The 22,824-nt window shown below is 31.8% G+C and overlaps 3 protein-coding genes across 4 annotated transcripts; 2 read left to right on the top strand and 1 right to left on the bottom strand.

The window, feature by feature from the left end:
* Positions 1-1,975: 1,975 nt before the first annotated feature.
* On the top strand, positions 1,976-3,228 carry LOC111423387 (syntaxin-12-like). The gene is made up of 3 exons (XM_023056625.2): positions 1,976-2,235; positions 2,296-2,765; positions 2,821-3,228. The coding sequence occupies exons 1-3, from the start codon at positions 2,109-2,111 to the stop codon at positions 3,067-3,069; spliced, it is 846 nt and encodes a 281-aa protein (XP_022912393.2). The 5' UTR covers positions 1,976-2,108; the 3' UTR covers positions 3,070-3,228.
* A 2,955-nt stretch (positions 3,229-6,183) lies between these two features.
* Positions 6,184-9,208, top strand: LOC139432624 (syntaxin-12-like). The gene is made up of 3 exons (XM_071201313.1): positions 6,184-8,228; positions 8,286-8,845; positions 8,897-9,208. Exons 1-3 carry the CDS (start codon positions 8,117-8,119, stop codon positions 9,140-9,142), a joined length of 918 nt encoding a protein of 305 aa, XP_071057414.1. The 5' UTR covers positions 6,184-8,116; the 3' UTR covers positions 9,143-9,208.
* Positions 9,209-13,481: 4,273 nt separating this feature from the next.
* Positions 13,482-22,716, bottom strand: LOC111417696 (Suppressor of Cytokine Signaling at 16D). 2 transcript variants are annotated; one of them, XM_023050055.2, is made up of 6 exons: positions 22,524-22,716; positions 22,247-22,428; positions 20,833-22,197; positions 17,949-18,117; positions 14,004-14,202; positions 13,482-13,944 (listed from the first exon to the last, which is right to left on the bottom strand). In XM_023050055.2, the coding sequence occupies exons 2-6, from the start codon at positions 22,385-22,387 to the stop codon at positions 13,704-13,706; spliced, it is 2,115 nt and encodes a 704-aa protein (XP_022905823.2). In that variant the 5' UTR covers positions 22,388-22,428; positions 22,524-22,716; the 3' UTR covers positions 13,482-13,703. The 2 variants fall into 2 exon arrangements, with proteins under 2 accessions (XP_022905823.2, XP_022905824.2); XM_023050056.2 differs by lacking the exon at positions 22,524-22,716 and having other exon boundaries at positions 20,833-22,186; positions 22,247-22,326.
* Between the last annotated feature and the right edge of the window lie 108 nt (positions 22,717-22,824).

Here is a 22,824-nt window from a genome sequence, read left to right as displayed (position 1 = left end):
TAATTTGATACCAAACACGATATATTTAGGTTAAAAAATAAAAAAGTTAGGTTAGAAACTGTCAAATGTCAAAATTAAAAATAACGATCCTTCGATAAATATTGAAATGATCTTAATACGAATCAAAAATGCTCACATTTGAAACCAAACACGATATATTTGGGTTAAAATATAAAAAAGTTAGGTTAAAAACTGACATATGTCAAAATTAAATATAACGATTTTTTGATATATATTGAAATGATCTTAATAAGAATCAAAAATGCTTTCATTTGATACCAAACACGATATATTTGGGTTAAAAAATAAGAAAGTTAGGTTAGAAACTGTCAAATGTCAAAATTAAATATAACGATTTTTTGATAAATATTGATATGATCTTAAAAAGAATCAAATATGCTTTCATTTGATACCAAACACGACATATTTGGATTAAAAAATAAAAAAGTTAGGTTAGAAACTGTCAAATGTCAAAATTAAAAATAACGGTCTTTCGATAAATATTGAAATGATCTTAATACGAATCAAAAATGCTCACATTTGAAACCAAACACGATATATTTGGGTTAAAATATAAAAAAGTTAGGTTAAAAACTGACATATGTCAAAATTAAATATAACGATTTTTTGATATATATTGAAATGATCTTAATAAGAATCAAAAATGCTTTCATTTGATACCAAACACGATATATTTGGGTTAAAAAATAAGAAAGTTAGGTTAGAAACTGTCAAATGTCAAAATTAAAAATAACGATTTTTTGATAAATATTGAAATGGTCTTAATAAGGATCAAAAATGCTTTCATTTGATACCAAACACGATATATTTGGTGTAAAAAATAAAAAAGTTAGGTTATAACTGTCAAATCTCAAAATTAAAAATAATGATTTTTCGATAAATATTGAAATGATCTTAATAAGAATCAAAAATGCTTTCATTTGAAACCAAACACGATATATTTGGGTTAAAATATAAAAAAGTTAGGTTGAAAACTGTCAAATGTCAAAATTAAATATAACGTTTTTTTGACAAATATTGAAATGATTTTAATAACAATCAAAATTGCTTTAATTTGATACCAAACATGATAAATTTGGGTTAAAAAACAAAAAAGTTAGGTTAGAAACTGTCAAATGTCAAAATTAAATATAATGATTTTTTGATAAATATCGAAATGATCTTAATAAGAATCAAAAATGCTTTCATTTGATACCAAACACGACATATTTGGATTATAAAATAAAAAAGTTAGGTTAGAAACTGTCAAATGTCAAAATTAAAAATAACGATTTTTTGATAAATATTGAAATGGTCTTAATAAGGATCAAAAATGCTTTCATTTGATACCAAACACGATATATTTGGTGTAAAAAATAAAAAAGTTAGGTTATAACTGTCAAATAACCGCCATTTTTTTTTACTAAAAATTAAGATATCTCGATAATGGTTGGAGATAAATAGGTCGAGTTTGGGTTCATTTTAAAGGATTTTTAATTTTCTATCCATTTATGTTAAAAAAGAATACATTTGTGTGAATACAAATGTTCTTGGATGGTCAACCAAGGTTGGTTAAGAGTATTTGATAGTTCTTCGATCGTCTGACACGGATGTGCTTCCACTTCTGCCCTTAACAGGTCATTATCTAAAGTTGTTGGTCTTCCTAATTGACACGAATTGGAAAGATCAAAATTATCACCTTGGAATTTGGAAAAATTGTTGAATTACTACGCTTGCGAAACTTAAAAAGCATACAATGCCAAATATGTTCCTCCTCTGGTATTTGGTAATTAATGATGATAGTGTACTATTACTCTATGATAAAGTGATAACCACGTTGAGTTTATAATCATTTTTAAAGATTTTTCATTTCCTTCAAGAAAATGTTATTTAAACAAATGTTTGAAATGTAAGTGTTAAAACTTAATAATTCGATCTACAACGAAAATCAGAACTGATGTTACTGACATTTCTGTGACACATTCCATGACATAACCTGTTATAATTACAATTTCTTTTTAAATTTATATTGTATTTGTTTACCGAATGTAAAGTTAACGGGGATTATAATTTTTGGGGGGGTGTATAAAGTAAAAAGGGATTTCACCATGTATAAAATTTCACGAATTTCATCCTCGTTCAGTAGAAAAGGAAGTGAAGCAACGATCAAGCAAAAGGAATATGAAAACCTCACTAAAGCGATCGGTTCGGGAATACGAACGATAACAAAAAATGGTATTAAAAGAAATTATAAAAATATGTTTTTCTAGTTACTACTATTTTTAAAATGATTAGTTGCTTCCATGAAAAAAATGGGAAATCAAATAGGAACATCAAAAGATACACCGAAATTAGTAAAACAACTAAATGCGATAGACCTTAGTACTAAAGAATTAGTTACAAAAACTTATAATAAAATGGACGAACTCAGTGGTCTGGTTGCGACATATCAATCGCAGAAGAGACAGAGCAAATGCGATCAATTAAAATATGATCTCTTGGCAGCCATGAACAATTTTGAAATGATACAAGAAAACTTAACACATACAACTAAACAATACATTAAAATTATTCCAAGCAAAGGAGTCAAAAGTCAGCAGCGGATATCACATTCTACCCAAGTATCCACGCATCATCCACATCAGCAACACGAACAAGTAGAACAACAAATACAAGAACAAGAACGGGTACAAGAAGCAATTGACAAACAGAAAGCAGTAAATGAAGCTTTACTGGAACGTTCCCGGAATTTAAAACTACTGACGGTAAAAAAATCATTATGTACAATTCTTTTTTCTATAAGCAATTTAATTCATTTAGTCTAGAATGACGGAGATGGCTGGAATATATAAAGATTTTCAAGCGAAAACTGCGGAACAGGGTGAAGTAATTACCCATATAGATAAAACTATACAAGAAGCGACTGGTTCCGTTCAACGTGGAACCCGCGATGTTCGTCAAGCCAATGTTTATCAAAAAAAATATTTAAAGATGAAGTACATTTTGATGATAATAGGCGCGGTAGTTTTAGTTGTCACTGTTTCTATTATAATTTGGTTATTTGCGTAATCAAATTAACTTTTCGTTCAAAAATTTAAAAGATGTCTTGTTGAAACAAATTTGTTTGCCGGAATTTCAAAAAAATCCAACTGTGATCATAATAAACCGAACGTTGTTTTCTTTAGAAATATAGGTTAGAAAAATAAAATAGTTGTGTATAAATAGTGATCGAGAATTTTTGTGTTAAATTTGTCAAAAAAATAATCCATATCTAATCAAAAATGCAATAAGGTAATGAGCCGAGGTCGCTTGCGGCCGAGGCATTGCAGTTGATATCATATCAACCCAAATCTGGCTAACACTGCAATTAGTCAATATATGTATTGAAAATTCCGAGGTCGCTTGCGGCCGAGGTACTGGAGTTGATATGACATCGACGTAAACTTTGTCATCAACATAATAAAGCATAATATACCTACAAAAAGCCGAGGTCGCTTGCGGCCGAGGCATTAGAGTTGATTTCATATCAATCTAAATCAGGTCAACACTGCAATAAGACAACATGTATATCTAAAATGCCGAGGTCGCTTGCGGCCGAGGCGCTAGAGTTGATATCATATCAACCCAAATCTGGTCAACACTGCAATAAATCAACATATGTATTGAAAATGCCGAGGTCGCTCGCGGCCGAGGCGTTAGAGTTGATATCATATCAACCCAAATCTGGCTAACACTGCAATTAGTCAATATATGTATTGAAAATGCCGAGGTCGCTTGCGGCCGAGGCACTGGAGTTGATATGACATCGACATAAAGTTTGTCACCAATATAATAAAGCATAATATACCCACACACGACGAGGTCGCATGCGGCCGAGGCGTTAGAGTTGATTAAATATCAACCCAAATCTCGTCAACACTGTAATAAGTCAACATATGTATTGAAAATGCCGAGGTCGCTTGCGGCCGAGGCACTGGAATTGATATGACATCGACATAAAGTTTGTCACCAATATAATAAAGCATAATATACTCACAAAAAGCCGAGGTCGCTTGCGGCCGAGGCATTAGAGTTGATTTCATATCAATCTAAATCAGGTCAACACTACAATAAGACAACATGTATATCCAAAATGCCGAGGTCGCTTGCGGCCGAGGCGCGAGAGTTGATATCATATCAACCCAAATCTGGTCAACACTGCAATAAATCAACATATGTATTGAAAATGCCGAGGTTGCTCGCGGCCGAGGCGTTAGAGTTGATATTATATCAACCCAAATCTGGCTAACACTGCAATTAGTCAATATATGTATTGAAAATGCAGAGGTCGATTGCGGCCGAGGCGTTAGAGTTGGTTAAATATCAACCCAAATCTGGTCAACACTGCAATAAGTCAACATATGTATTGAAAATGCCGAGGTCGCTTGCGACCTTGGGTTGATATGCATCAACTCTAGCCGCAAGCGACCTCGGCACCAATATAATGAAGCATAATATACCTACAAAACGCCGAGGTCGCTTGCGGCCGAGGCGTTACAGTTGATTTCATATCAATCTAAATGCGGTCAACACTGCAATAAGACAATGTTTATCTAAAATGCTATACAGATGTCCGGAAATGACGTGTACAACGGAAGCCTTGACCAAAAATATGATGATTTAACTCAACTTATCTACAGGATGTCCGATATCTTCCGCATCAGAGCATTATTGTCAATGTTATTATTAGAATAACATTGACAAGGCTGACAGAGCTATCAGTTCTGATTTAGACAAATTGGCCCACGAAGCTTCAAATCATTGTTTGATTATTAATCCGTCTAAATCAGCAGTTATAGTATTTGGGAGTGGTGGTGTGGTGAACAGGGTCAAGGGATCTCTGAGTGTCGGAGTGGGTGGTGTTAAATTGAATTTTACGGACGAGTGCTGTAATTTGGGTATACGTCTTGATACCGCACTCCGATTCCGTGGACATGTTTCTTCACTAATTCGTAGAGCCTACGTGACGCTTAAATTATTGTACAGTAACAGGAGCTTTCTTAACCAACGTTTGAAAATCCAATTATGTGAGGCTCTTGTTCTGTCCATATCCAATTACGGAGATGCTTTATATCATCCATGCTTAGACTCTGTAACCAAAGTGCGTATCCAAAGAGTGCAGAACTCATGTCTGAGGTTTATATATGGTATTAAAACACGGGAAAACATATCACACACTCTGAATTGGGCAAATTGGTTGAACATGACGCGTCGTAGAATCCTTCACAGTGCTTGCCTCTTTCACAGAATTATTATGTATAAATGTCTACCATATTTAGCCAATAGAATCAGGTATCGCAGTGACGTGCACAATATTAATATACGACATCGGCACATGTTATGCATACCACGCCATGAACTTCAAATCTTTAAAAGATCTTACTCTTATAATGTAACTACTATTATGAATAGCCTTCCTGATTCAGTCAAGCAGCTGAGTGAGCGAAGTTTCAAGTCATATTATAAAAAAATTCTTTTGATTGAGCAGAACAGCATTTAAATTTAAATCTTAAATTTAAGTTCTTATTAAGAGGTAATATTCACTTTTTGCATTTCTGAATTGTATGACCTAACAGGGCAGGGGGAGATTGTTCGCGGCAGCTTGTTCAACCTTTTCTTCATTTTGCTATGTTTTTGTTCTTTAATTTTGTTGTATTTTTTTTTATTATTCCTTATTATTGTTATTTTTCATTGCTAACTAATTTAGGTGCTTACTTCTGTTAATATAGTTTTTTTATATATATATATATAGTTAGTGCTATCTTGTTTGAAACCAATTTATTTATTATTTCTATTATAAAAGGGCCGATGAAAAACAATAGCAGACAAGCTATGTCTGCATTGACTCGGCTCTTTTTGATGATGCGCTGTTATTAAGTCCGGTTTTGTTGATAATTTCAGAGTGTTTATTATTTTATTTACTTTTATGTATTATTTTTTGTATTTTTTTTTTTGTGGGCTTGTAAATTCTTTGTTGCATCATCAATAAACATAAACATTATACGGTGGTAGGAAAGATTATTCTGAAGCGATCTTTCTAATAAATTTTTTTCGAAATGTTTATAATAACCGCACGGGAACTGTTTTTCGACGTCCAATGGCAAATCGTAAATCAGATTCAGGTAATCGGCCGCACCCTCGGCCGGACCGCCGCGTCCATCAAACACGTTTCTCACGTGTACTCACCAATAGATTCGACATGGAAAGAGAAATAAACTATTTGTGTGAATCAAAATCGTCCGCTATTGGATAATAGCGGAGAATTTTAAACAGTTCCCGTGCGGTTATTATAAACATTTCGAAAAAATTTTATTAGATAGATCGCTTGAAAATAATGTATCCTACAACCGTATAATGCTCTGATGCGGAAGATACCGGACACCTGTATATACAAAATTAATTTGTTTAGACGCTAGAAAGCTTTAAAAATAATATATTTTTTTAAATAAGTCGACAAATCCTCAATGGATTTTATTCATTTTTTGGTCATGCGTTTGTATGACACTAGTAACGCTTCTGTTAATAGTTCGCTAGGTATGATTAATGTTAAAAACAAAAACTGTTTATGTAACTGAAACTTGACAGTGGTATTCGTATTTTTTATTTTGCGTGTTATCTTTGATTCATCATGAATTTTTCATATGGCGAACAAATAGACATGTTATTAGTTTATGAATTTTGTAACAGCAATAGTCGCGAGAGTGTTAGAGTTTACAGGGAAATGTTTCCTAACCGCAGAGTACTAAATCGCCAAACTTTTGCAAGCATTGTTAAACGTCTTCGGGAGACTGGTAGTTCAAAGCCACGGGCTTTTGATTGTGGACGTAAACGTACTACGAGAACAGTAGCAACTGAGGAACAAATTCTAGACAGAGTAGAAGAAGACCCAAAAATAAGTTGTAGACGACTGGCATTGGAATTAGCGATTCCAAAATCAGTTGTTCATAACGCTTTACAAGAACAACATCTCCATCCATTTCATATTCAAAAAATTCAAGATTTATTACCTATTGATTCAGAATCCTGCGTAATATTTTGTAATTTTAACTAACTTCCATAATGTACATGTCTACTCCGATGAAAATCCCCATGCAACAAAAGTGACTCATTTTCAACATGAATTTAAAGTGAATATGTGAATTATCGATAATTTTCTTATAGGGCCAGTTGTTATACCAAATAATTTAAATGGAAATAATTATTTAATTTTTTTGCAAGAAACGTTACCTATTTTACTAGAAGATTTGCTTTTATTACTTCAACAAAATATGTGGTTTATGCATGATAGTGCACCGCCACATTTTTCATCAGTAGTACGTCAGTATTTAAATACTGTTTATCCAAATTGGATAGGAAGAGGAAATGATGCTCCTGTAAAATGGCCAGCAAGATCACCAGATCTAACACCCTGTGATTTCTTTTTATGGGGTGCCTTGAAAACAAAAATTTACTCTTCTGCTATTGACAGCGAAGAAGACCTAAAACAGAGAACTTTAAATGTTTCTAACACCCTGCGCAATCCCGCTCCACTTTAAAGAGTACAATGCAATTTTCGGCATAGAATTAACGCATGTTTACAAGAAAACGGTGGCCATTTTGAGTATTTGTTGTAGTAGTAGGTAGTTACTTATTTCTTGTTTAATGTTTTTGTTTATTGGTTAGTTTTTCTTAATAAAACTTTATTAACAACTTTATCATGTAATGCAGCTATGGCGACATGTACTTTTTGAAACCACTAAAGATAAAACTTCTTGAATTATGTATTTCCAGATGGGCGACGACCTACTAAAATCATAACATAATACATAATGCTGGATTATTTGTTCAGTGCTCTTCAACCAAGGGAAAATAAAGTTCATAAAAACATTTTCTAAAAACCCCTACCTCACTGATAAAAATATAATAGAAATATTCAAGAACTCCTTCCGCGTAATTTAAAACCTTTAAAGATTTGATCAATAACGAAAATCAGAAATACTATAAAACACAATCTCAATGATATTATTGACAGTTCTGTGACATATTCTACGGCGTTATATCTGAGAATATATTTTTTGTGGTGTTTATAGATTAAACCATGAAAAAAGTTGCCTCGTTGACTAGAAAAAAAAGTGAGCTGTTCAAGGAAAAGGAGTATGAAAACCTCACTAAAGCGATCGATTCTGGAATACGAAAGATAACAAAAAATGGTATTAAAGAAATAATACAATTTTTTTTCTAATTACTACTATTTTTACAATAATTAGTTGCTTCTATGAGAAAAGTGCTTAATAAAATTGGAACATCAAAAGACACGTCGAAATTAATAAAAGAATTAAATACGATAGAACACGGTACTAATGAATTAATGACAAAAACGATTAATAACATGGATGATCTTACTGCTCTTACCACCAGATACCAATCGCTTAAGAGGCATAGGAAAACGCAGCAACTTAATTTTGATTTCATGTCAATCTTAAAGAATTTTGAAATGTTACAGGAAAGTATAGTCCATAAAGTTAAGGGATATGTAAAAATCGTTCCAAGTGAGACACATTCTAGTCGATTACAACAGAATCAACCATTCATGTTCCAACCACAACTAGAACATCAACAAAAAGAACAACAGCAACATAAACAACAAGAACCACATCAACATAAACAACAAGAACCACATCAACAAAAAGAACAAGAACCACATCAACAAAAAGAACAACAACATAAACAAGAAGAACTCAAGCATCAATACGTTCAAGTTACTAAAAAAAAATCAGTGAAATTAGAAGACATACAAGCCGAAAATGAACAATTAAGAAAATTGCTGGTAAAAAATCTTTACAATTCTTATATTTTTTTTAATATATTTTCTTTTTAGTCTGAAGTACTTAACATATCTGATGTATGTAAAGAATATGAAGCTAGAATTGGGTTAAGAGGTACAGTAATTTCTGAAACAGAAAGTGAACCTCAACAAGCAACTGATTCTGCTCGACATGAACCCCATGTTCAAGAAGTCCATGTACATCAACTTAAATTTCTAACAAAAAAGTACATTTTAATTGTAACAGGCGCTGTAATTTTAGTTATCATTATCTGTATTTTAATTTATGTATTTGTGTAAATATTAAAAAAAAAAGGAATAAATCTTTTTTGTGTATAGATAACACAAAGATCATGTGTCGATAACATTTTTACCTTGCAATAAAAAATGAATTGAGAAGTAAATAGCTTGGGATTTACCTAAACGACTTGTATATATATACACCTTTAGAAAAGATATTTAAATTTTAACAAAGAGAGGCATGGAAAAGAAACTTGAAAATGTAGTAAAATTGAGAAATAAAATTTCTAAATCATTCTCAGTGACGAAAAGATTAAGAGAAGAATATATTCATGGAGATAATGCAATAATCAACTTGATTAGAAATCGGAGATCTCAATTAAATTGAACTTCTTCGATCAAACACAAATTCAATCCAAAAACTTAAACAACCAGAAATAGAGAAAATACCCAACGACTCAAAGAAAAATGATGTGAAAAGTAAAACACCAACAGAATTAGACGATTTTCGACAGTCTAAAAAATTTAGCACACTTTCAAAACAAAAATTACAGTCTTACCAACAGGAAAATTACAAGACAGTATAGGATTTACAAAAAATGTATGGATGTCAGAAAAAATTTGAAAACTGATAGATATTCGAAGATCTTACAAAAATCAAAATGAAGCGAAATATAAAGAAACACGGAGAGACATCAGGAAAGCGAAAGAAGAATACATGTAAGAAAATATAATACATAAGAAAACATGTCCACTTCAATACATACAAAAAGGTAAAGCAAGTTACAAATATTTAGGAAAGATTCACTACAATGAGTAGATGATAATAATCAAATACTAATTAGTCCAAAGGATGTAGGATGCTGTAAGACACGAAAGGCCCTAGGTCTAGACGAAATATATGTAGAAATGATAAAACTTAATACTGCTAATGAACAAAATATGCAGACGTTTCTGGGTTTCTGGAAACAATAAACCTTGAAAACAGACAAATCTAAATATGTAAAAATATACAGCTAGAAAAAAAAATTGTGATGGGAATGTTGTGGTGATTATGTATTATTGGAGAATCAAAAAGTTCTTCGAAATGATATACAGAGTGTTCAAATTATAATATCAAAGTTGAACTTAAGAAAAGCCTAAGTCATTTTTTTCAAATGGCAACATATGAATTCATATCTGAATTTTATGAAAAATTTTGGATCAACTTTATGTAGAATGTAAACCTATGTCTAAAATGTATGTTTATCGTGTTAAAACAATTTTTAAGCGAAATCACAAGAAATTTCGCTAAATAGCAACACATTAGAAAACAAATGAACGACAGAAAAACTAAACAGTTTGACATTTCCTAAGGCTAGTTTATTTCTGTTGGTGTGATAACTAAGTTACATTTTGTAGTGTTTTGTTCTCAAAAAATGCCACGTTTGGGTTTTAGTAATGAGGATTATTTGAATCTGATTATAATTTATGGTGCAGGACATTCTACACAATTGATCATCTTTTTTCATAGAATTCGAAAATGAATTCATATGTTAAGGTTGCCATTTGAAAAAATTGAGTTTTGGGCTTTTCTTAAGTTCAACTTTGACATTATAATTTGAACACCCTGTATAGCATTTCAACGAACCTTACTGATTGTCCGATAATACATTACCATTACAACATTCCTAACACAAACCTTGTTTTCCAGCGATCAGAGATGATTTATAAATTATTGAAGGTAATGTTGTGTGGTCTAAAATTGAACAAAGATTTCAAAAATGTAATAAAATACAGGATTTGAAATATGAAAATTGTCACCTCTGCACGTCTAACCACAAGTACCCGGAACCTGAAAATATTTTAGTTAAAAAGCTGGCATCAAACATCACAAGTCTGCAAATTTTCAAACCCTTTTCAAATGAAATATTATCTAACAGTAATAAAAGTTTCTAAACTAAATTTACTATTAGAAACTGCAAAAATAAATGTAGGGTTATGGTAGAATAAAAAAGTTCTGAGCAAACAAACTTTAGGAACAGCCTGTATAGCGTTGTTCCCCCGGACCGATCCAACTCATAAACTGCCTAACGATTTTACATCACATTGATTTATACTGTACCAAATTTCAACGCTTTACCATAAATAGTGTTTAAGATATTTAGAAAAATATGTTAAAATTTTCTAACTTTGATGGCATTTTTTGGAATTTTTTTTTACATCATTCGTTATCATTTTCACTCTTGTACATGTGGTTACATTTGTTCCCCGAGTCACCGAAACACCCTGTATACAGAGAATGCGAAAAAAAACTAAGCGACAATCAATTTGGATTCTGTATGGGACTTGGTGTAAGGGAAGCACAGCTTGACCTTCAGATACTATAATAATAATAATTGACTTTATTGCCCAAAAAAGATCAATTACAGGACAATATTACAAGAAAGTAAAAGAAATAGCACATACTATAAAACAAATACACTATTATTGTTATTATACACTACAATTCCTCAGATAAAACTCATTGGTACTACGTGTTGTACACGCAGGAAAAATGATTGTCACGGAAGGTGAATTGGATTGTAGTTGGTTGTTGACAACCAACCAACCACAATCCAAATCACCTTGCACTAACTTCTGTAAAAACTTGTCATGGTCATCTCTTCTTACGTCCAGTGCAGAAAAGTTGTGACGCGCAGCAGGGGTGCGCGATCCGTACAGCGTAGAGACAAATATTTGAGAAATCTCCTCTGAATTCTTTCCAATAAAAGTCTATGACACACATATTATGGTGACGAAATTACAAACTCATATTCCATTTTGGACAATACAAAGGTGCAAAACGAAACCAAGCATCCTCGCTGCAGAAGATGCAATATTTTCAAAGTGCGGTACAAAAGACAATTTACGGTCAAAAGCTCCTTGATTGTAGATAGTTTCTCAAGAAGACCTTTTATATAATAGGAAGATAGAAGAGGAGACAGCTTGCGTGTAAAATTAAAGGCACCACAATTATTGGCTTTAACCTTTAGCTGATAACGCTACAAGAGACTGCTACAATAGTGCCGAAATCAACGCAAAGTCGTGTTTCTCTACTTTATCGATTATGAAAAAGCGTTTGATCGAGTAAAACATACAGAATTTATCGAAACCCTAACACAACATGGTGTAGACTATAAAAATGTGTCCCTTATTATTAAGAAGCTGTATTGGGAACAAATGGCATCGACTTTTGAACACCATGACCAGGGAAGGAGATGCTTTAAGATTAAAAATAAACATAAACAAAATAAAAGCAGTGATTGTGACACGTATGCCAAAAAGATAATGCAGGAAATTATTCATATTACATAGATTCCAGTATTTCAGTTGCTGGATAACAAACGATCTTGACCATGAGGTTGAACTGGAAATTCCTATCAAATCCCATCTTGTCACTGGATGTTCAATTCAGTATTGTTATACAGAGTGGAAGCATAGACTTGGAATTAATGGCTTGAGTTTTCGTTTTCTTAAGATCCTGTATAACTTATTTATAAATAATTTTCTGCAATTTTGAAATCTTTCTATTTATTCCAACTTCTCTACGTTTCACGCAATTCCATTTCAATCCTCTAACACTTATTGCCTTTTATTGAGTTGTAATTACTTTTCCTAGATTCATAAATTCCACATTCATAAACGATTCCAAAAGAAAGTCTTCGTAGTATTTTATACTAAAAATAAAATAAATAATTTAATTAAAAATCTAAAGCTCTAAATTTATGTTTAATAACATTAATGGATATTAGGATTTATGATGTTACTAAATAAAACGTTTCAAGTTGGATGTCGTGGTTTATGATAAAAAGAAAACCAATTTGATTTCTTTTTCATTTCATTATATTTAAAATAACAAAACGTTACAAAAAGAATGAAGAGGCGGATCTACGGCTACGTTTGTTTCTGCTCTTCACTTTCCTGTTTTGGAAATGTTGTATTATATGTTTTGTTATAGGAAGTCGTCTGCACTGGAACTTCGGCTCGGCAATTATAAAAAAAATCTAAACCGCGCGCGCGTAGCGAAACTTAAAATTTTCAAATCGTTCTTATTTCATATTAAAGCACTCTATAGAAGATGATGATGATATTTGCTGCCCTATTTGATACGTAAAGTTTACATGTACTAGAAAAAGATCACAATTAGAACTTTGGTCAGAGAAAATAATAATTAATTCTTCATTCAATTTAATATGTAATAAAGGTTTTAATTCTTTTTTTATAGTTAATATTTTTTTTATTATTTATTAAATAAATTGATGACTTTTTAAACTTTAAAGATAATATATTATTAATAAGTGACTTAAATTCGATCACTTTATCTATTCATATAAAAAACTTGTTTCTTTTTTTGTTTGTTCATAAATTCCAAGTGATATGCCTACAATTATTATATTATTGATTTTAAAAATAAATTAAACTTTTGATACAAATAAATTATTAAAAGTATCTTAAATCAAATCATCAAGACGTAACCTACAAAAAAAAACTCAACCTTGTTCGTTAACGTTGTTCTTAATAAAAATTATCACATCCTAAACAATCCCAAATGATTATCTGCTTTTAATTCATAATTTAACATTTTTTTTTTGGTCAAACCTTACGAGTGTTGTGTACCAACACTATTATTCGTCCGAACGTAAATATAATTCCCAATTCGACTAACGGTACCCTCTTCCTCGACGATGGGAGTACTCGTTTCTCTATGAACCTCTTGTTCCATTTGTTCATCATCAATTAATTCCGAATAATAATGAGGAGTACTCAAATAATCAATCATACGACGCGGTAACGGTAATTGTTGTATCAAGTCTTTTCTTACATGTTTATTTATCACAAACCTAAAATAAAATCAATTAAAAAATAATTTATAAAAAATAAGTAATTAATAATTTAGTACCTGCACATGTGCTGTAAACTTTGTATTTGCTTAAATCTAGAAACGGGATGTAAAAGTTGTACACGAGCGGGTCCGATTGTTGGCCTCCTATTTAAAAAGAATAAATAACGGCCGCTCCGCGAATGTTCAACGGCATTTTCAATAAATTCTACGATTGTTTGAGATTTAAATTTGGTGTAATTTCCAAAGCTAAAGTTACCTAAAATTAAATAAGTTTAAAAAAAAATAGTATATTACAGTACAAGTGAGGAAACTAAGATTTTACATTAACGCCTAGGTATGTCGGATTATGTGGAAAGACATACAAGTTAGTGGAAAATATTAGTTTTCACGTATGCTGTATAGCATTTTGTTCAATCCTGCTATTTAGAGAAAAATCGGTATTAAAATTCGTTAATGCATGTTTAATTTCATGTCGACATTTCTTATCTATATACAGGGTGTATCTGAATTACTGCAACAAACTTCAAGGGGTGATTCTTTAGTGAATTTTAAGGGTACTTTGATATATGAACCATAGGGGACTTCGGCTCCCCTAAAGAGCTACACAGTAGAATAAATAGAACTGTATTCAAATTAATTTTTGAATATAGTTCTATCGCATTTACGCTCAAAATTTTAAATAAAACAATAATAATAGTAAGAAAACCACTGACATTTAAACGTCAAAAATATTTATGACAAAGATTGCAAAGCCTACTAAGCTTTTTTCATTATAAATTCATTCCAACTTTCGATTAACAACCCTACAGCATAACAGTTAGTGTTTGCTTAATTATTTTTTTCTCCGAAATTATTAAATTTTCGAAGAACTTCAGAGAGATAAAAAAGTTTTAGAATAGTTTTACTTATCTAACTGAAATTTTTCCAATGTATTTATCATCTTCATAAAAAAAATCTAAGTATAAATTGAACGGGTGTGGTTACGTTTAGTAGTTTAGAAGGGTAGGTTGAAAGTACAAATAGCATCAAAGCGTGCCCTATTATGAGTTAAACATATTCCCTAAATTTCATTTTCCTAGCGTTTATGGAGGGGCGTAGCTCCCCAGGGAGGCCGAAGTAGCCCATGGTTCATATATTAAAGTACCCTTAAAATTCATTAAAGAATCACCACTTGAAGTTTGTTGCAGTCATTCAGATACACCCTGTATATATATAAATGAATATTTGTCTGTATGTCCTTTATAGAATCGTAAACTATGCATTTGATCATGTGATGATCTTTAGCAAAGTTGTTGTATATGAGCCCACGAAGGTTTCTATGTCATATTTTATTCAAAATGAACAAAATCAATAAAATGACTCAAAATGAATTGAATATTTACGTAATGTCTTTCCTTTAAATTTATTTTAGTTGGTGGAGTAGCAACGCGCGCAGGATACAGCTAGTCTATATACAGGTGTTTCAGGTTTTTGTAGCAGGCCTTTAACAGTCGATAGATCTTTTATAATTAACACAAAAACTTCATATAAACATAGGTCACAGGTTCAAATTAAATTTTTAAATTGTTTTTTATTTAATATTATTACATATTTCAACCGATTCTTTTCAAATTTAGTATACGGAGGTTTTTTGGCATTCGAAAGACGATTATGGAGTCCGTGTTACTATAGCCGGTAGAGGGCGCTCTGTAACGTATTCTTTACGGATTAAAATAACAATAACTTTTCTGACAGTATACTTTTTGAATAAAAATTCTTATTCTCTGTACTTTTTAAGCAAAAAGGGTACTCTTATCACAATGCGCTAAAGTTTATCGTTTTCAAGATAACCCGCTTTTTATTATTCGATACAGACCAATGTTTTTAGAGGATAGTTAAAGATAGTTAAAATAATGTGTGCCATGGAAACAAAGTAGGTAAATTAACTAATGTTTTTAATCTAAATAATAACAGAAAAACATTAAAGTAATTGTTGAAAAGGTAATCATTTTGCTTGCATAATTCTGACAGACGAATTACTGATCGAGTAATGGTATTTAAGAACAGCCTTCTATCATTACAAGCTTTCCTAATCCTATAAGTACGAAGGCTTTCACGGCCGGAGTTAATTGAACTAAAATTAGAACTAAAACTAGAACTAACACTAGAATCTTTCGGGTTTTGCCGTGCGTCTTTTAAGAAAAGGTTTGACGTTTCGGATCCATGTTGCACCTTCTTCAGAAACTGGTTCGAAGTGACTTTTTTAGTTCCAATTTTAGTTCAATTCCTAACCCTATTAAAAGTTCATCCCTTGTGGGAACAGGTGTCTCATACAATTTTCCTTTCAAATATCTCCACACAAAAAATTCTAAAGGATTAAGGTCTGCAGATCGTGGGGCCATGCGACTGGTCCACCTCGACCAATCCATCTTGCAGGAATAGTTGTCTAGCCAATTTCTTACCACCCTACCATGATAAGCTGCACAATCATCAAGTTGAAACCACTATGTTCAGCTACCAAAAATCACAAGAACGCCGCAGCGGTTAGTTGTGGTGGCAAAAAGTATGGCCCAAAAAGATGATCATTATAAACACCTACCCAGACGTTGACACTAAATACGTAGGGGTACCAAAATATGTAAATTGTGAAAGTTTACAATCCCACGTCTTTTGAAAAACAATTCATCGTTCCACATTACAAAAACGGCATTTTATAAAGTTTTTATGCAGCAAACAAAAAATTAAACAATGAAAAAGAGTAATGAATTTAGCACGTTAATAACCAAGAAAATTGAATTTAACACGTTAACGAATACATACTGGTGATTTGACACTTGATACAATAAACTAAAACATCAGTGAACTTACCCACTTTGTTTCAATGGCAAACATTATTATACCTATCTTTAAAAATCCTCTAAACAAATTGGTCTACGTCGAATAATAAAAAGCAGATTATCTTGAAAACGATCAACTTTAGCACATTTTTGATAAGAGTACCGTTTTTGCTTAAAAAGTACAGAGAATAATAATTTTTATTCAAAAAGCCAAAAAGTATACTGAAAAGTTATTGTTATTTTAATCCGTAAAGAATACGTTACAGAGCGTCCTCTACCAGCTATAGTAAAACGGACTCCATAATTGTCTTTCCCATGCCAAAAAACCTCCGTATACCAAATTTGAAAAGAATTGGTTGAAATACACGTGTAATATTAAATAAAAATCAATTTAAAAATTTAATTTGAACACCTGTATCTCCAAAACAAAGCGTTTGTCGACCTATGTTTATATGAAGTTTTTGGGTTAATTTTAAAATATCTATCGACTGTTAAAGTCCTGCTATAAAAACCTGAAACACCCTGTATATAAAAATGAATGTTTGTCTGTATGTCCTTTATAGAATCGTAAACTATGCATTTGATTATGTGATGACCTGTAGCAAAGTTGTTCTGCATGACCTCACGAGGGTTTCTATTTCACAATTTTTTCAAAATGAACAAAATCAATAAAATGACTCAAAATGAATTGAATATTTGCGTAATGTCTTTCCTTCAAATTTATTTTAGTTGGTGGCGTAGCAACGCGCGCAGGGTACAGCTAGTAATTGATATAAACAACCACTTATGTCAAATTGTAATTGTTTCTGGCTGACACTCGTGACTGTGCACGTTTCTGGGGGCGGATAACACTCTTTTTTTGCTTGCTGTATTAGATTATAACATGGGAAGAACTTTTTATTAGTATTTCAAATGTAAACATTTTCAGTAAACATTTTCAATGCTTGGAACGGTGATAGACGCAAAGCGTTTTCACTTTTGGAAGTAGTAGATTTATGAAGGTTTTTCCAATTTTGTGAGATTCACTTTTCGCCGCGTAGATAGCTGAAATACCCCTATGTGCAGTGGTTGAAAAAAATTAAACTGAGTCATATTCACATCAAGTCAGCAAACAACTTTCAACATTCATATTTCGACAGTAGGATTGAACAAAACATTTTTGTAACTAATTGTAAGAAATTATTACCCTGATCATGTTCTATTCTAACGTGTCGAACGCTATTATTTAATTTTAAGGTTAAGGAGAAGATGTAATGATCGTCGCTACTATCTCTAACTATAAACGATCCATCCGGTTCGTTCGATAAAATTTTTTCAGCTGCTTCTCCACTTAACGGTCCCCAATACCATCCATACTAAAAACAATTAATTTAATTCAATCATTTCTATACAGTCCACATCAAAAGTATTAAAGCCTAATTTGAAAATGGTTCGAGATATCCGATGTATCAATTTGATTATTCAGGGCAGTTTTCATAATGGGTAACTTGGTCATTATAAATAATAACTGATAAAATCAGGCAATTTAATAATTCTTTTAATTATTATAATTAATTATAATTTAATTAATCTTGCAATTTAACGAGTTCACTATATGACGTATGACGTGCGAAAAAAACAGAGTGTACCAAAAAAAGGTTTACTTGTAGACTGATAGTAAACAAAAACATGAACTCAAGATGTCCTGTCGAGTTAATCGACGTGCTGATGTTCGATATAAATTCATACTTGTATACCAAGATTAGTTCCGGCCCTTAGCCATCTTCAGAGACTCTACAAATAGATTAACATCTCTCATCTTATCTATTTTATAAATGACAACGCTGATATTACCATGTTGTATATTTTTATTGAACTAAATCTAGAACGAGAACTAGAAACATTCCAGTTTAGTCGTGAAAAAAAGTTTCAGTTGTCAGTGCCAACTTTAATTTTATTATTATATTCGTAATCTTCATAAAATAACCTTTAAAGTGAGTCCAAACATGACGTATTTATATCAAAAAACCAAATAATTCGAACTTACAACTTTTAATTTTGACATATTTGTCAACTTCATAAAAAATCCTTTAAAATGATTCCAAACTCGACAGATTTAACTTTAATATTAATGGAGATACAATCACTTCCGGTTTGAAACGTCAACGTCAATTTTAACATATTTATCATCTTCATTAAAAAACCTTTAAAATGAGTCCAAAGATGACGCACTTATCTCAAAACCCAAAAAAATTGGAATAAAAAACATTAAACCCTAAGTTAGCAACAATGAAGATAGCAATTTAATTTTTAAATATTAATACCAACCTTAATTTTTTATTTTTTGTATTATATTTTTGTTTTTGTGACAAATATTAAAACATTTTATAAAAATTAAAAATATGTCAAAATGACATTGACAATTCAAACCGGAAGTTGCTTATATCTCAAGTAATATTGGAATTAAACGTATCATGTTTCAGCTGATTTTAAAAGATTTTTCACGACGATTACAAATGTCAAAATTAACGTTGACATTTTTAACCGGAAATTAACTTCACTAATATTGAAGATAAATATGTCGTGTTTGTATTCATTTTAAAGATTTTTTAATAAAGATTACAAATATGTCAAAATTGAGGTTGACATGTTAAACCAGCAGTTAGTTGTCATATAATAGTCAAATGGACAACTTAATGGTGTTCTTTCATGATGTATTCTTTATTAAAAAAACCTTTAAAATGAGTCCAAACAAGACGCACTTATCTCAAAAAACAAAAAAGTTGGAATAAAAAACATTAAACCCGAAATTAGCAATAATGAAGATAGCAATTTAATTTTTAAATGTTAATACCAACCTTAATTTTTTTCATCTTTTATTATATATTTGTTTTTGTGACAAATATTAAGACATTTTATAAAAATTAATATGTCAAAATCACATTGACATTCCTAACCGGAACTTGACCATAACTTCATTAATATTGAAGATAAATATGTCGTGTTTGGACTCATTTTAAAGGATTTTTCACGGCGATTACAAATATGTCAAAATTAACGTTGACATTTCTAACCGGAAGTTGACCGTAACTTCATTAATATTGAAGATAAATATGTCGTGTTTGTATTCATTTTAAAGGTTTTTTAATAACGATTACAAATATGTCAAAATTGAGGTTGACATGTTAAACCTGAAGTTAGTTGTCATATAATAGTCAAATGGACTACTTAATGGTGTTCTTTCATGATGTATTCTTTATTAAAAAAACCTTTAAAATGAGTCCAAACAAGACGCACTTATCTCAAAAAACAAAAAAGTTGGAATAAAAAACATTAAACCCGAAGTTAGCAACAATGAAGATAGCAATTTAATTTTTAAATGTTAATACCAACCTTAATTTTTAATTTTTCTTTATTGTATTTTTATTCTTGTGATAAATTTTAAGATATTTTATAAAAACTAAGAATTTGTCAAAATGACATTGACATTTCAAACCGGAAGTTGCTTATATCTCGACTAATATTGGAATTAAACTTATCATGTTTGGGCTCATTTTAAAGGATTTTTCACGACAATTACAAATATGTAAACTAATTAATAATTTTTGTAATTTTGTAAATTAGTAACTAATAATTTAATTTCGACTTTGATATGTGATCTTTTTTAACAAAACAAAAAGAAATATTAAGCAACTTGTTTGTAAAATGGATAAGATGAGAGATGTTGATCTTTTCGTAGAGTGTCTGAAGATGGCCAAGGGCCGAAACTAGACTTCAATTCTATATAAAATAAAAAATCTAACTAGATTTAGATAGAAAACGCGTAATGCTAACGTAATCCAACTTAAAATTTGTGAGACATCCAAAAAAAAAATTAATTTGCGAAAAAACTACAATGTTTTACTATTTTTCCTGGATTTAGCACCCAAAAATCAATAAAGGGCGGTACTGAAATGTTTCTACCCCAAAGCCTGGGTAAACCCACTGAATTTGAAGTAACCAATCTTAATAAATTTTTCAAACCATGTTCAAATCAAGCATGGAAGGTTACTTTTGATGCAAACTGTATAAATAAGTAAGAAGATAATTACATCTTTAACTTTTCTAATACTAGTAGCAAAATCCATAGCATGTTCCTCTTCAGGTGGTAAAGGGGGTAAAGCACGATTAGTAATATTCTTATTAATATCGGGATCTAAATTATCACAGCTCCCGTTAAAATTACAACTCCCTTTAAAATTACAGCCGCTCTTCTCCTCCAACAACGTCTTTTTCGGCTTAAAAATACTACACAAACTCTGCTTAAAGGACGAAATCCTACTTTGGGTCTTTTTCCACTTATTCTGTTTGTTCGGAGATACTTGTCTATTAGTCACTGGTTTAGTCGTTTCCTCTTTGACCTTTTTCACACCTTTCACAACATTTTTCTTATTATTATTATTATTAATATTATTACTATTATTTGTAACTCTTGTATTATGTAGTAAATTCTCCTTCATCATCATCACATTATGCGTATCCAAATTAATATTATTATTCCTTATTGCGTTGGGTTTTAGAATATACTCTTTCTGCTCGGACGAATCGGAAGAGCTTGAATACAACGTTTGTAAATATTGACGAACCTCTTGTAACGTCATTCGAATCGGTTCCGATTCGTGATTATTCTGCGAAGTCCCTGCCACACTATGTCTTTTTCCAGTTGGACAAGAAGCGTCCACGCTAACGCAACGATGTTCCGATTTAATTATTTTTTTGGTCGTCATCGAAACGGCCGCAACTTGTCTACCCGAATGTGAGTCGTACTCTCGAAAACCGGAAGACGTGTGTCTCCTTCGTTTTTTTGCAGCGTGAAGTTGTGTGCGTTTCGGTTTGATCGGCGGACAAATGGTGTCGACGGGAATCGCGTAAACGTCGCTATCGAAGGGAACGTTATAAAGGTCACTGATTTGATTTGAGGTGAGGGTATCGTGAGAAACAGCTTGCATAATAAAACTGGAATCGTCGGCGCGATGAGCTGTTGGAACTGAAAGGGAATTGTGCGAACTGGAAAGGCGGGATGACCCCAATGAACTTCGCGAACTCGGTCGCGCTCCATGACAAGGACTGAACGTTAAAGGCGACCAAAAAGGGCGCGATAATGTCGTTTGGCAAATTTGCATTTTTGCGTTGCGGGTTGCGTGAAATTCTCGAAGGTATTTTTCGAATTCGTGAAATGCCATGTCTAATAAATAATCGGTGTAATAATCCGCGAATTTTTCGTAAGTTTCTGTACTTGGTTTGTCTTGGAATTCGGGGGGTGGTTCTATAGGTGAGGTTGTTTTAAAGATAATTTGATCAGTGTAATGTGGCCCTTTCTTTAATGTGTTGAAATTTTCACCACATATTATATCTGACATCCCATCCAAAGAATCAGCTTGTGATAAGGATTTGTCTTCACAATCACTATCATGAAACTTAAAAACAATAACATTACTTACAAAACAAACATAAATTAATATTTACCTCTGGTAAATGTGCACAAAAACTACGACTCTCTCCACTCATGCTACCACTGGAAATAGAGCCACTGGTCAACAATAAGCCACTGTCATCGCTTAACATAAAGGTTTCAGATAAAGTAGAAGTGGACGGAGGCGACTCCATTATAGCACTATTACGTTTACACCATCCTTCACAACTCTTCCCTACAATAAAAGATAACGGGTATGTGAAAACGGGGCGTAGATAACAATTAATTCGATATTTCAAGCATACAAAGTTTAAAACCAAGAATTGATACCTTCGAACTAAAACGAGACGTGCGCGAATCGGACGTTTCGTCATTGTTGATCACGTTTAGCGCATTTCGCGTCCGCTTCCCTGAAGATCACATCGATATTTCCGCCACTTTTCTTTTTTGACACCAAACGAAAACGTCCTCGAGTTTCCCAATTTTCACGATCTCTACGCTTTTAGGGTATTTTACGAATATAAAACTGTCACTCGTTTATGTTGGTAACAATCAACAATCCACCTAGGTATTAACGAACGTATCCCCCCGCAAAGATATTGCTGTGACGTCATTGGAAGAATTGACAATT

The sequence above is a fragment of the Onthophagus taurus genome, chromosome 1 (genome assembly GCF_036711975.1).
Source record: "Onthophagus taurus isolate NC chromosome 1, IU_Otau_3.0, whole genome shotgun sequence".
NCBI lineage: Eukaryota > Metazoa > Arthropoda > Insecta > Coleoptera > Scarabaeidae > Onthophagus > Onthophagus taurus.
The sequence above is the reverse complement of the archived record's forward strand: the minus strand, read 5'-3'. Positions and strand labels throughout refer to the sequence as shown.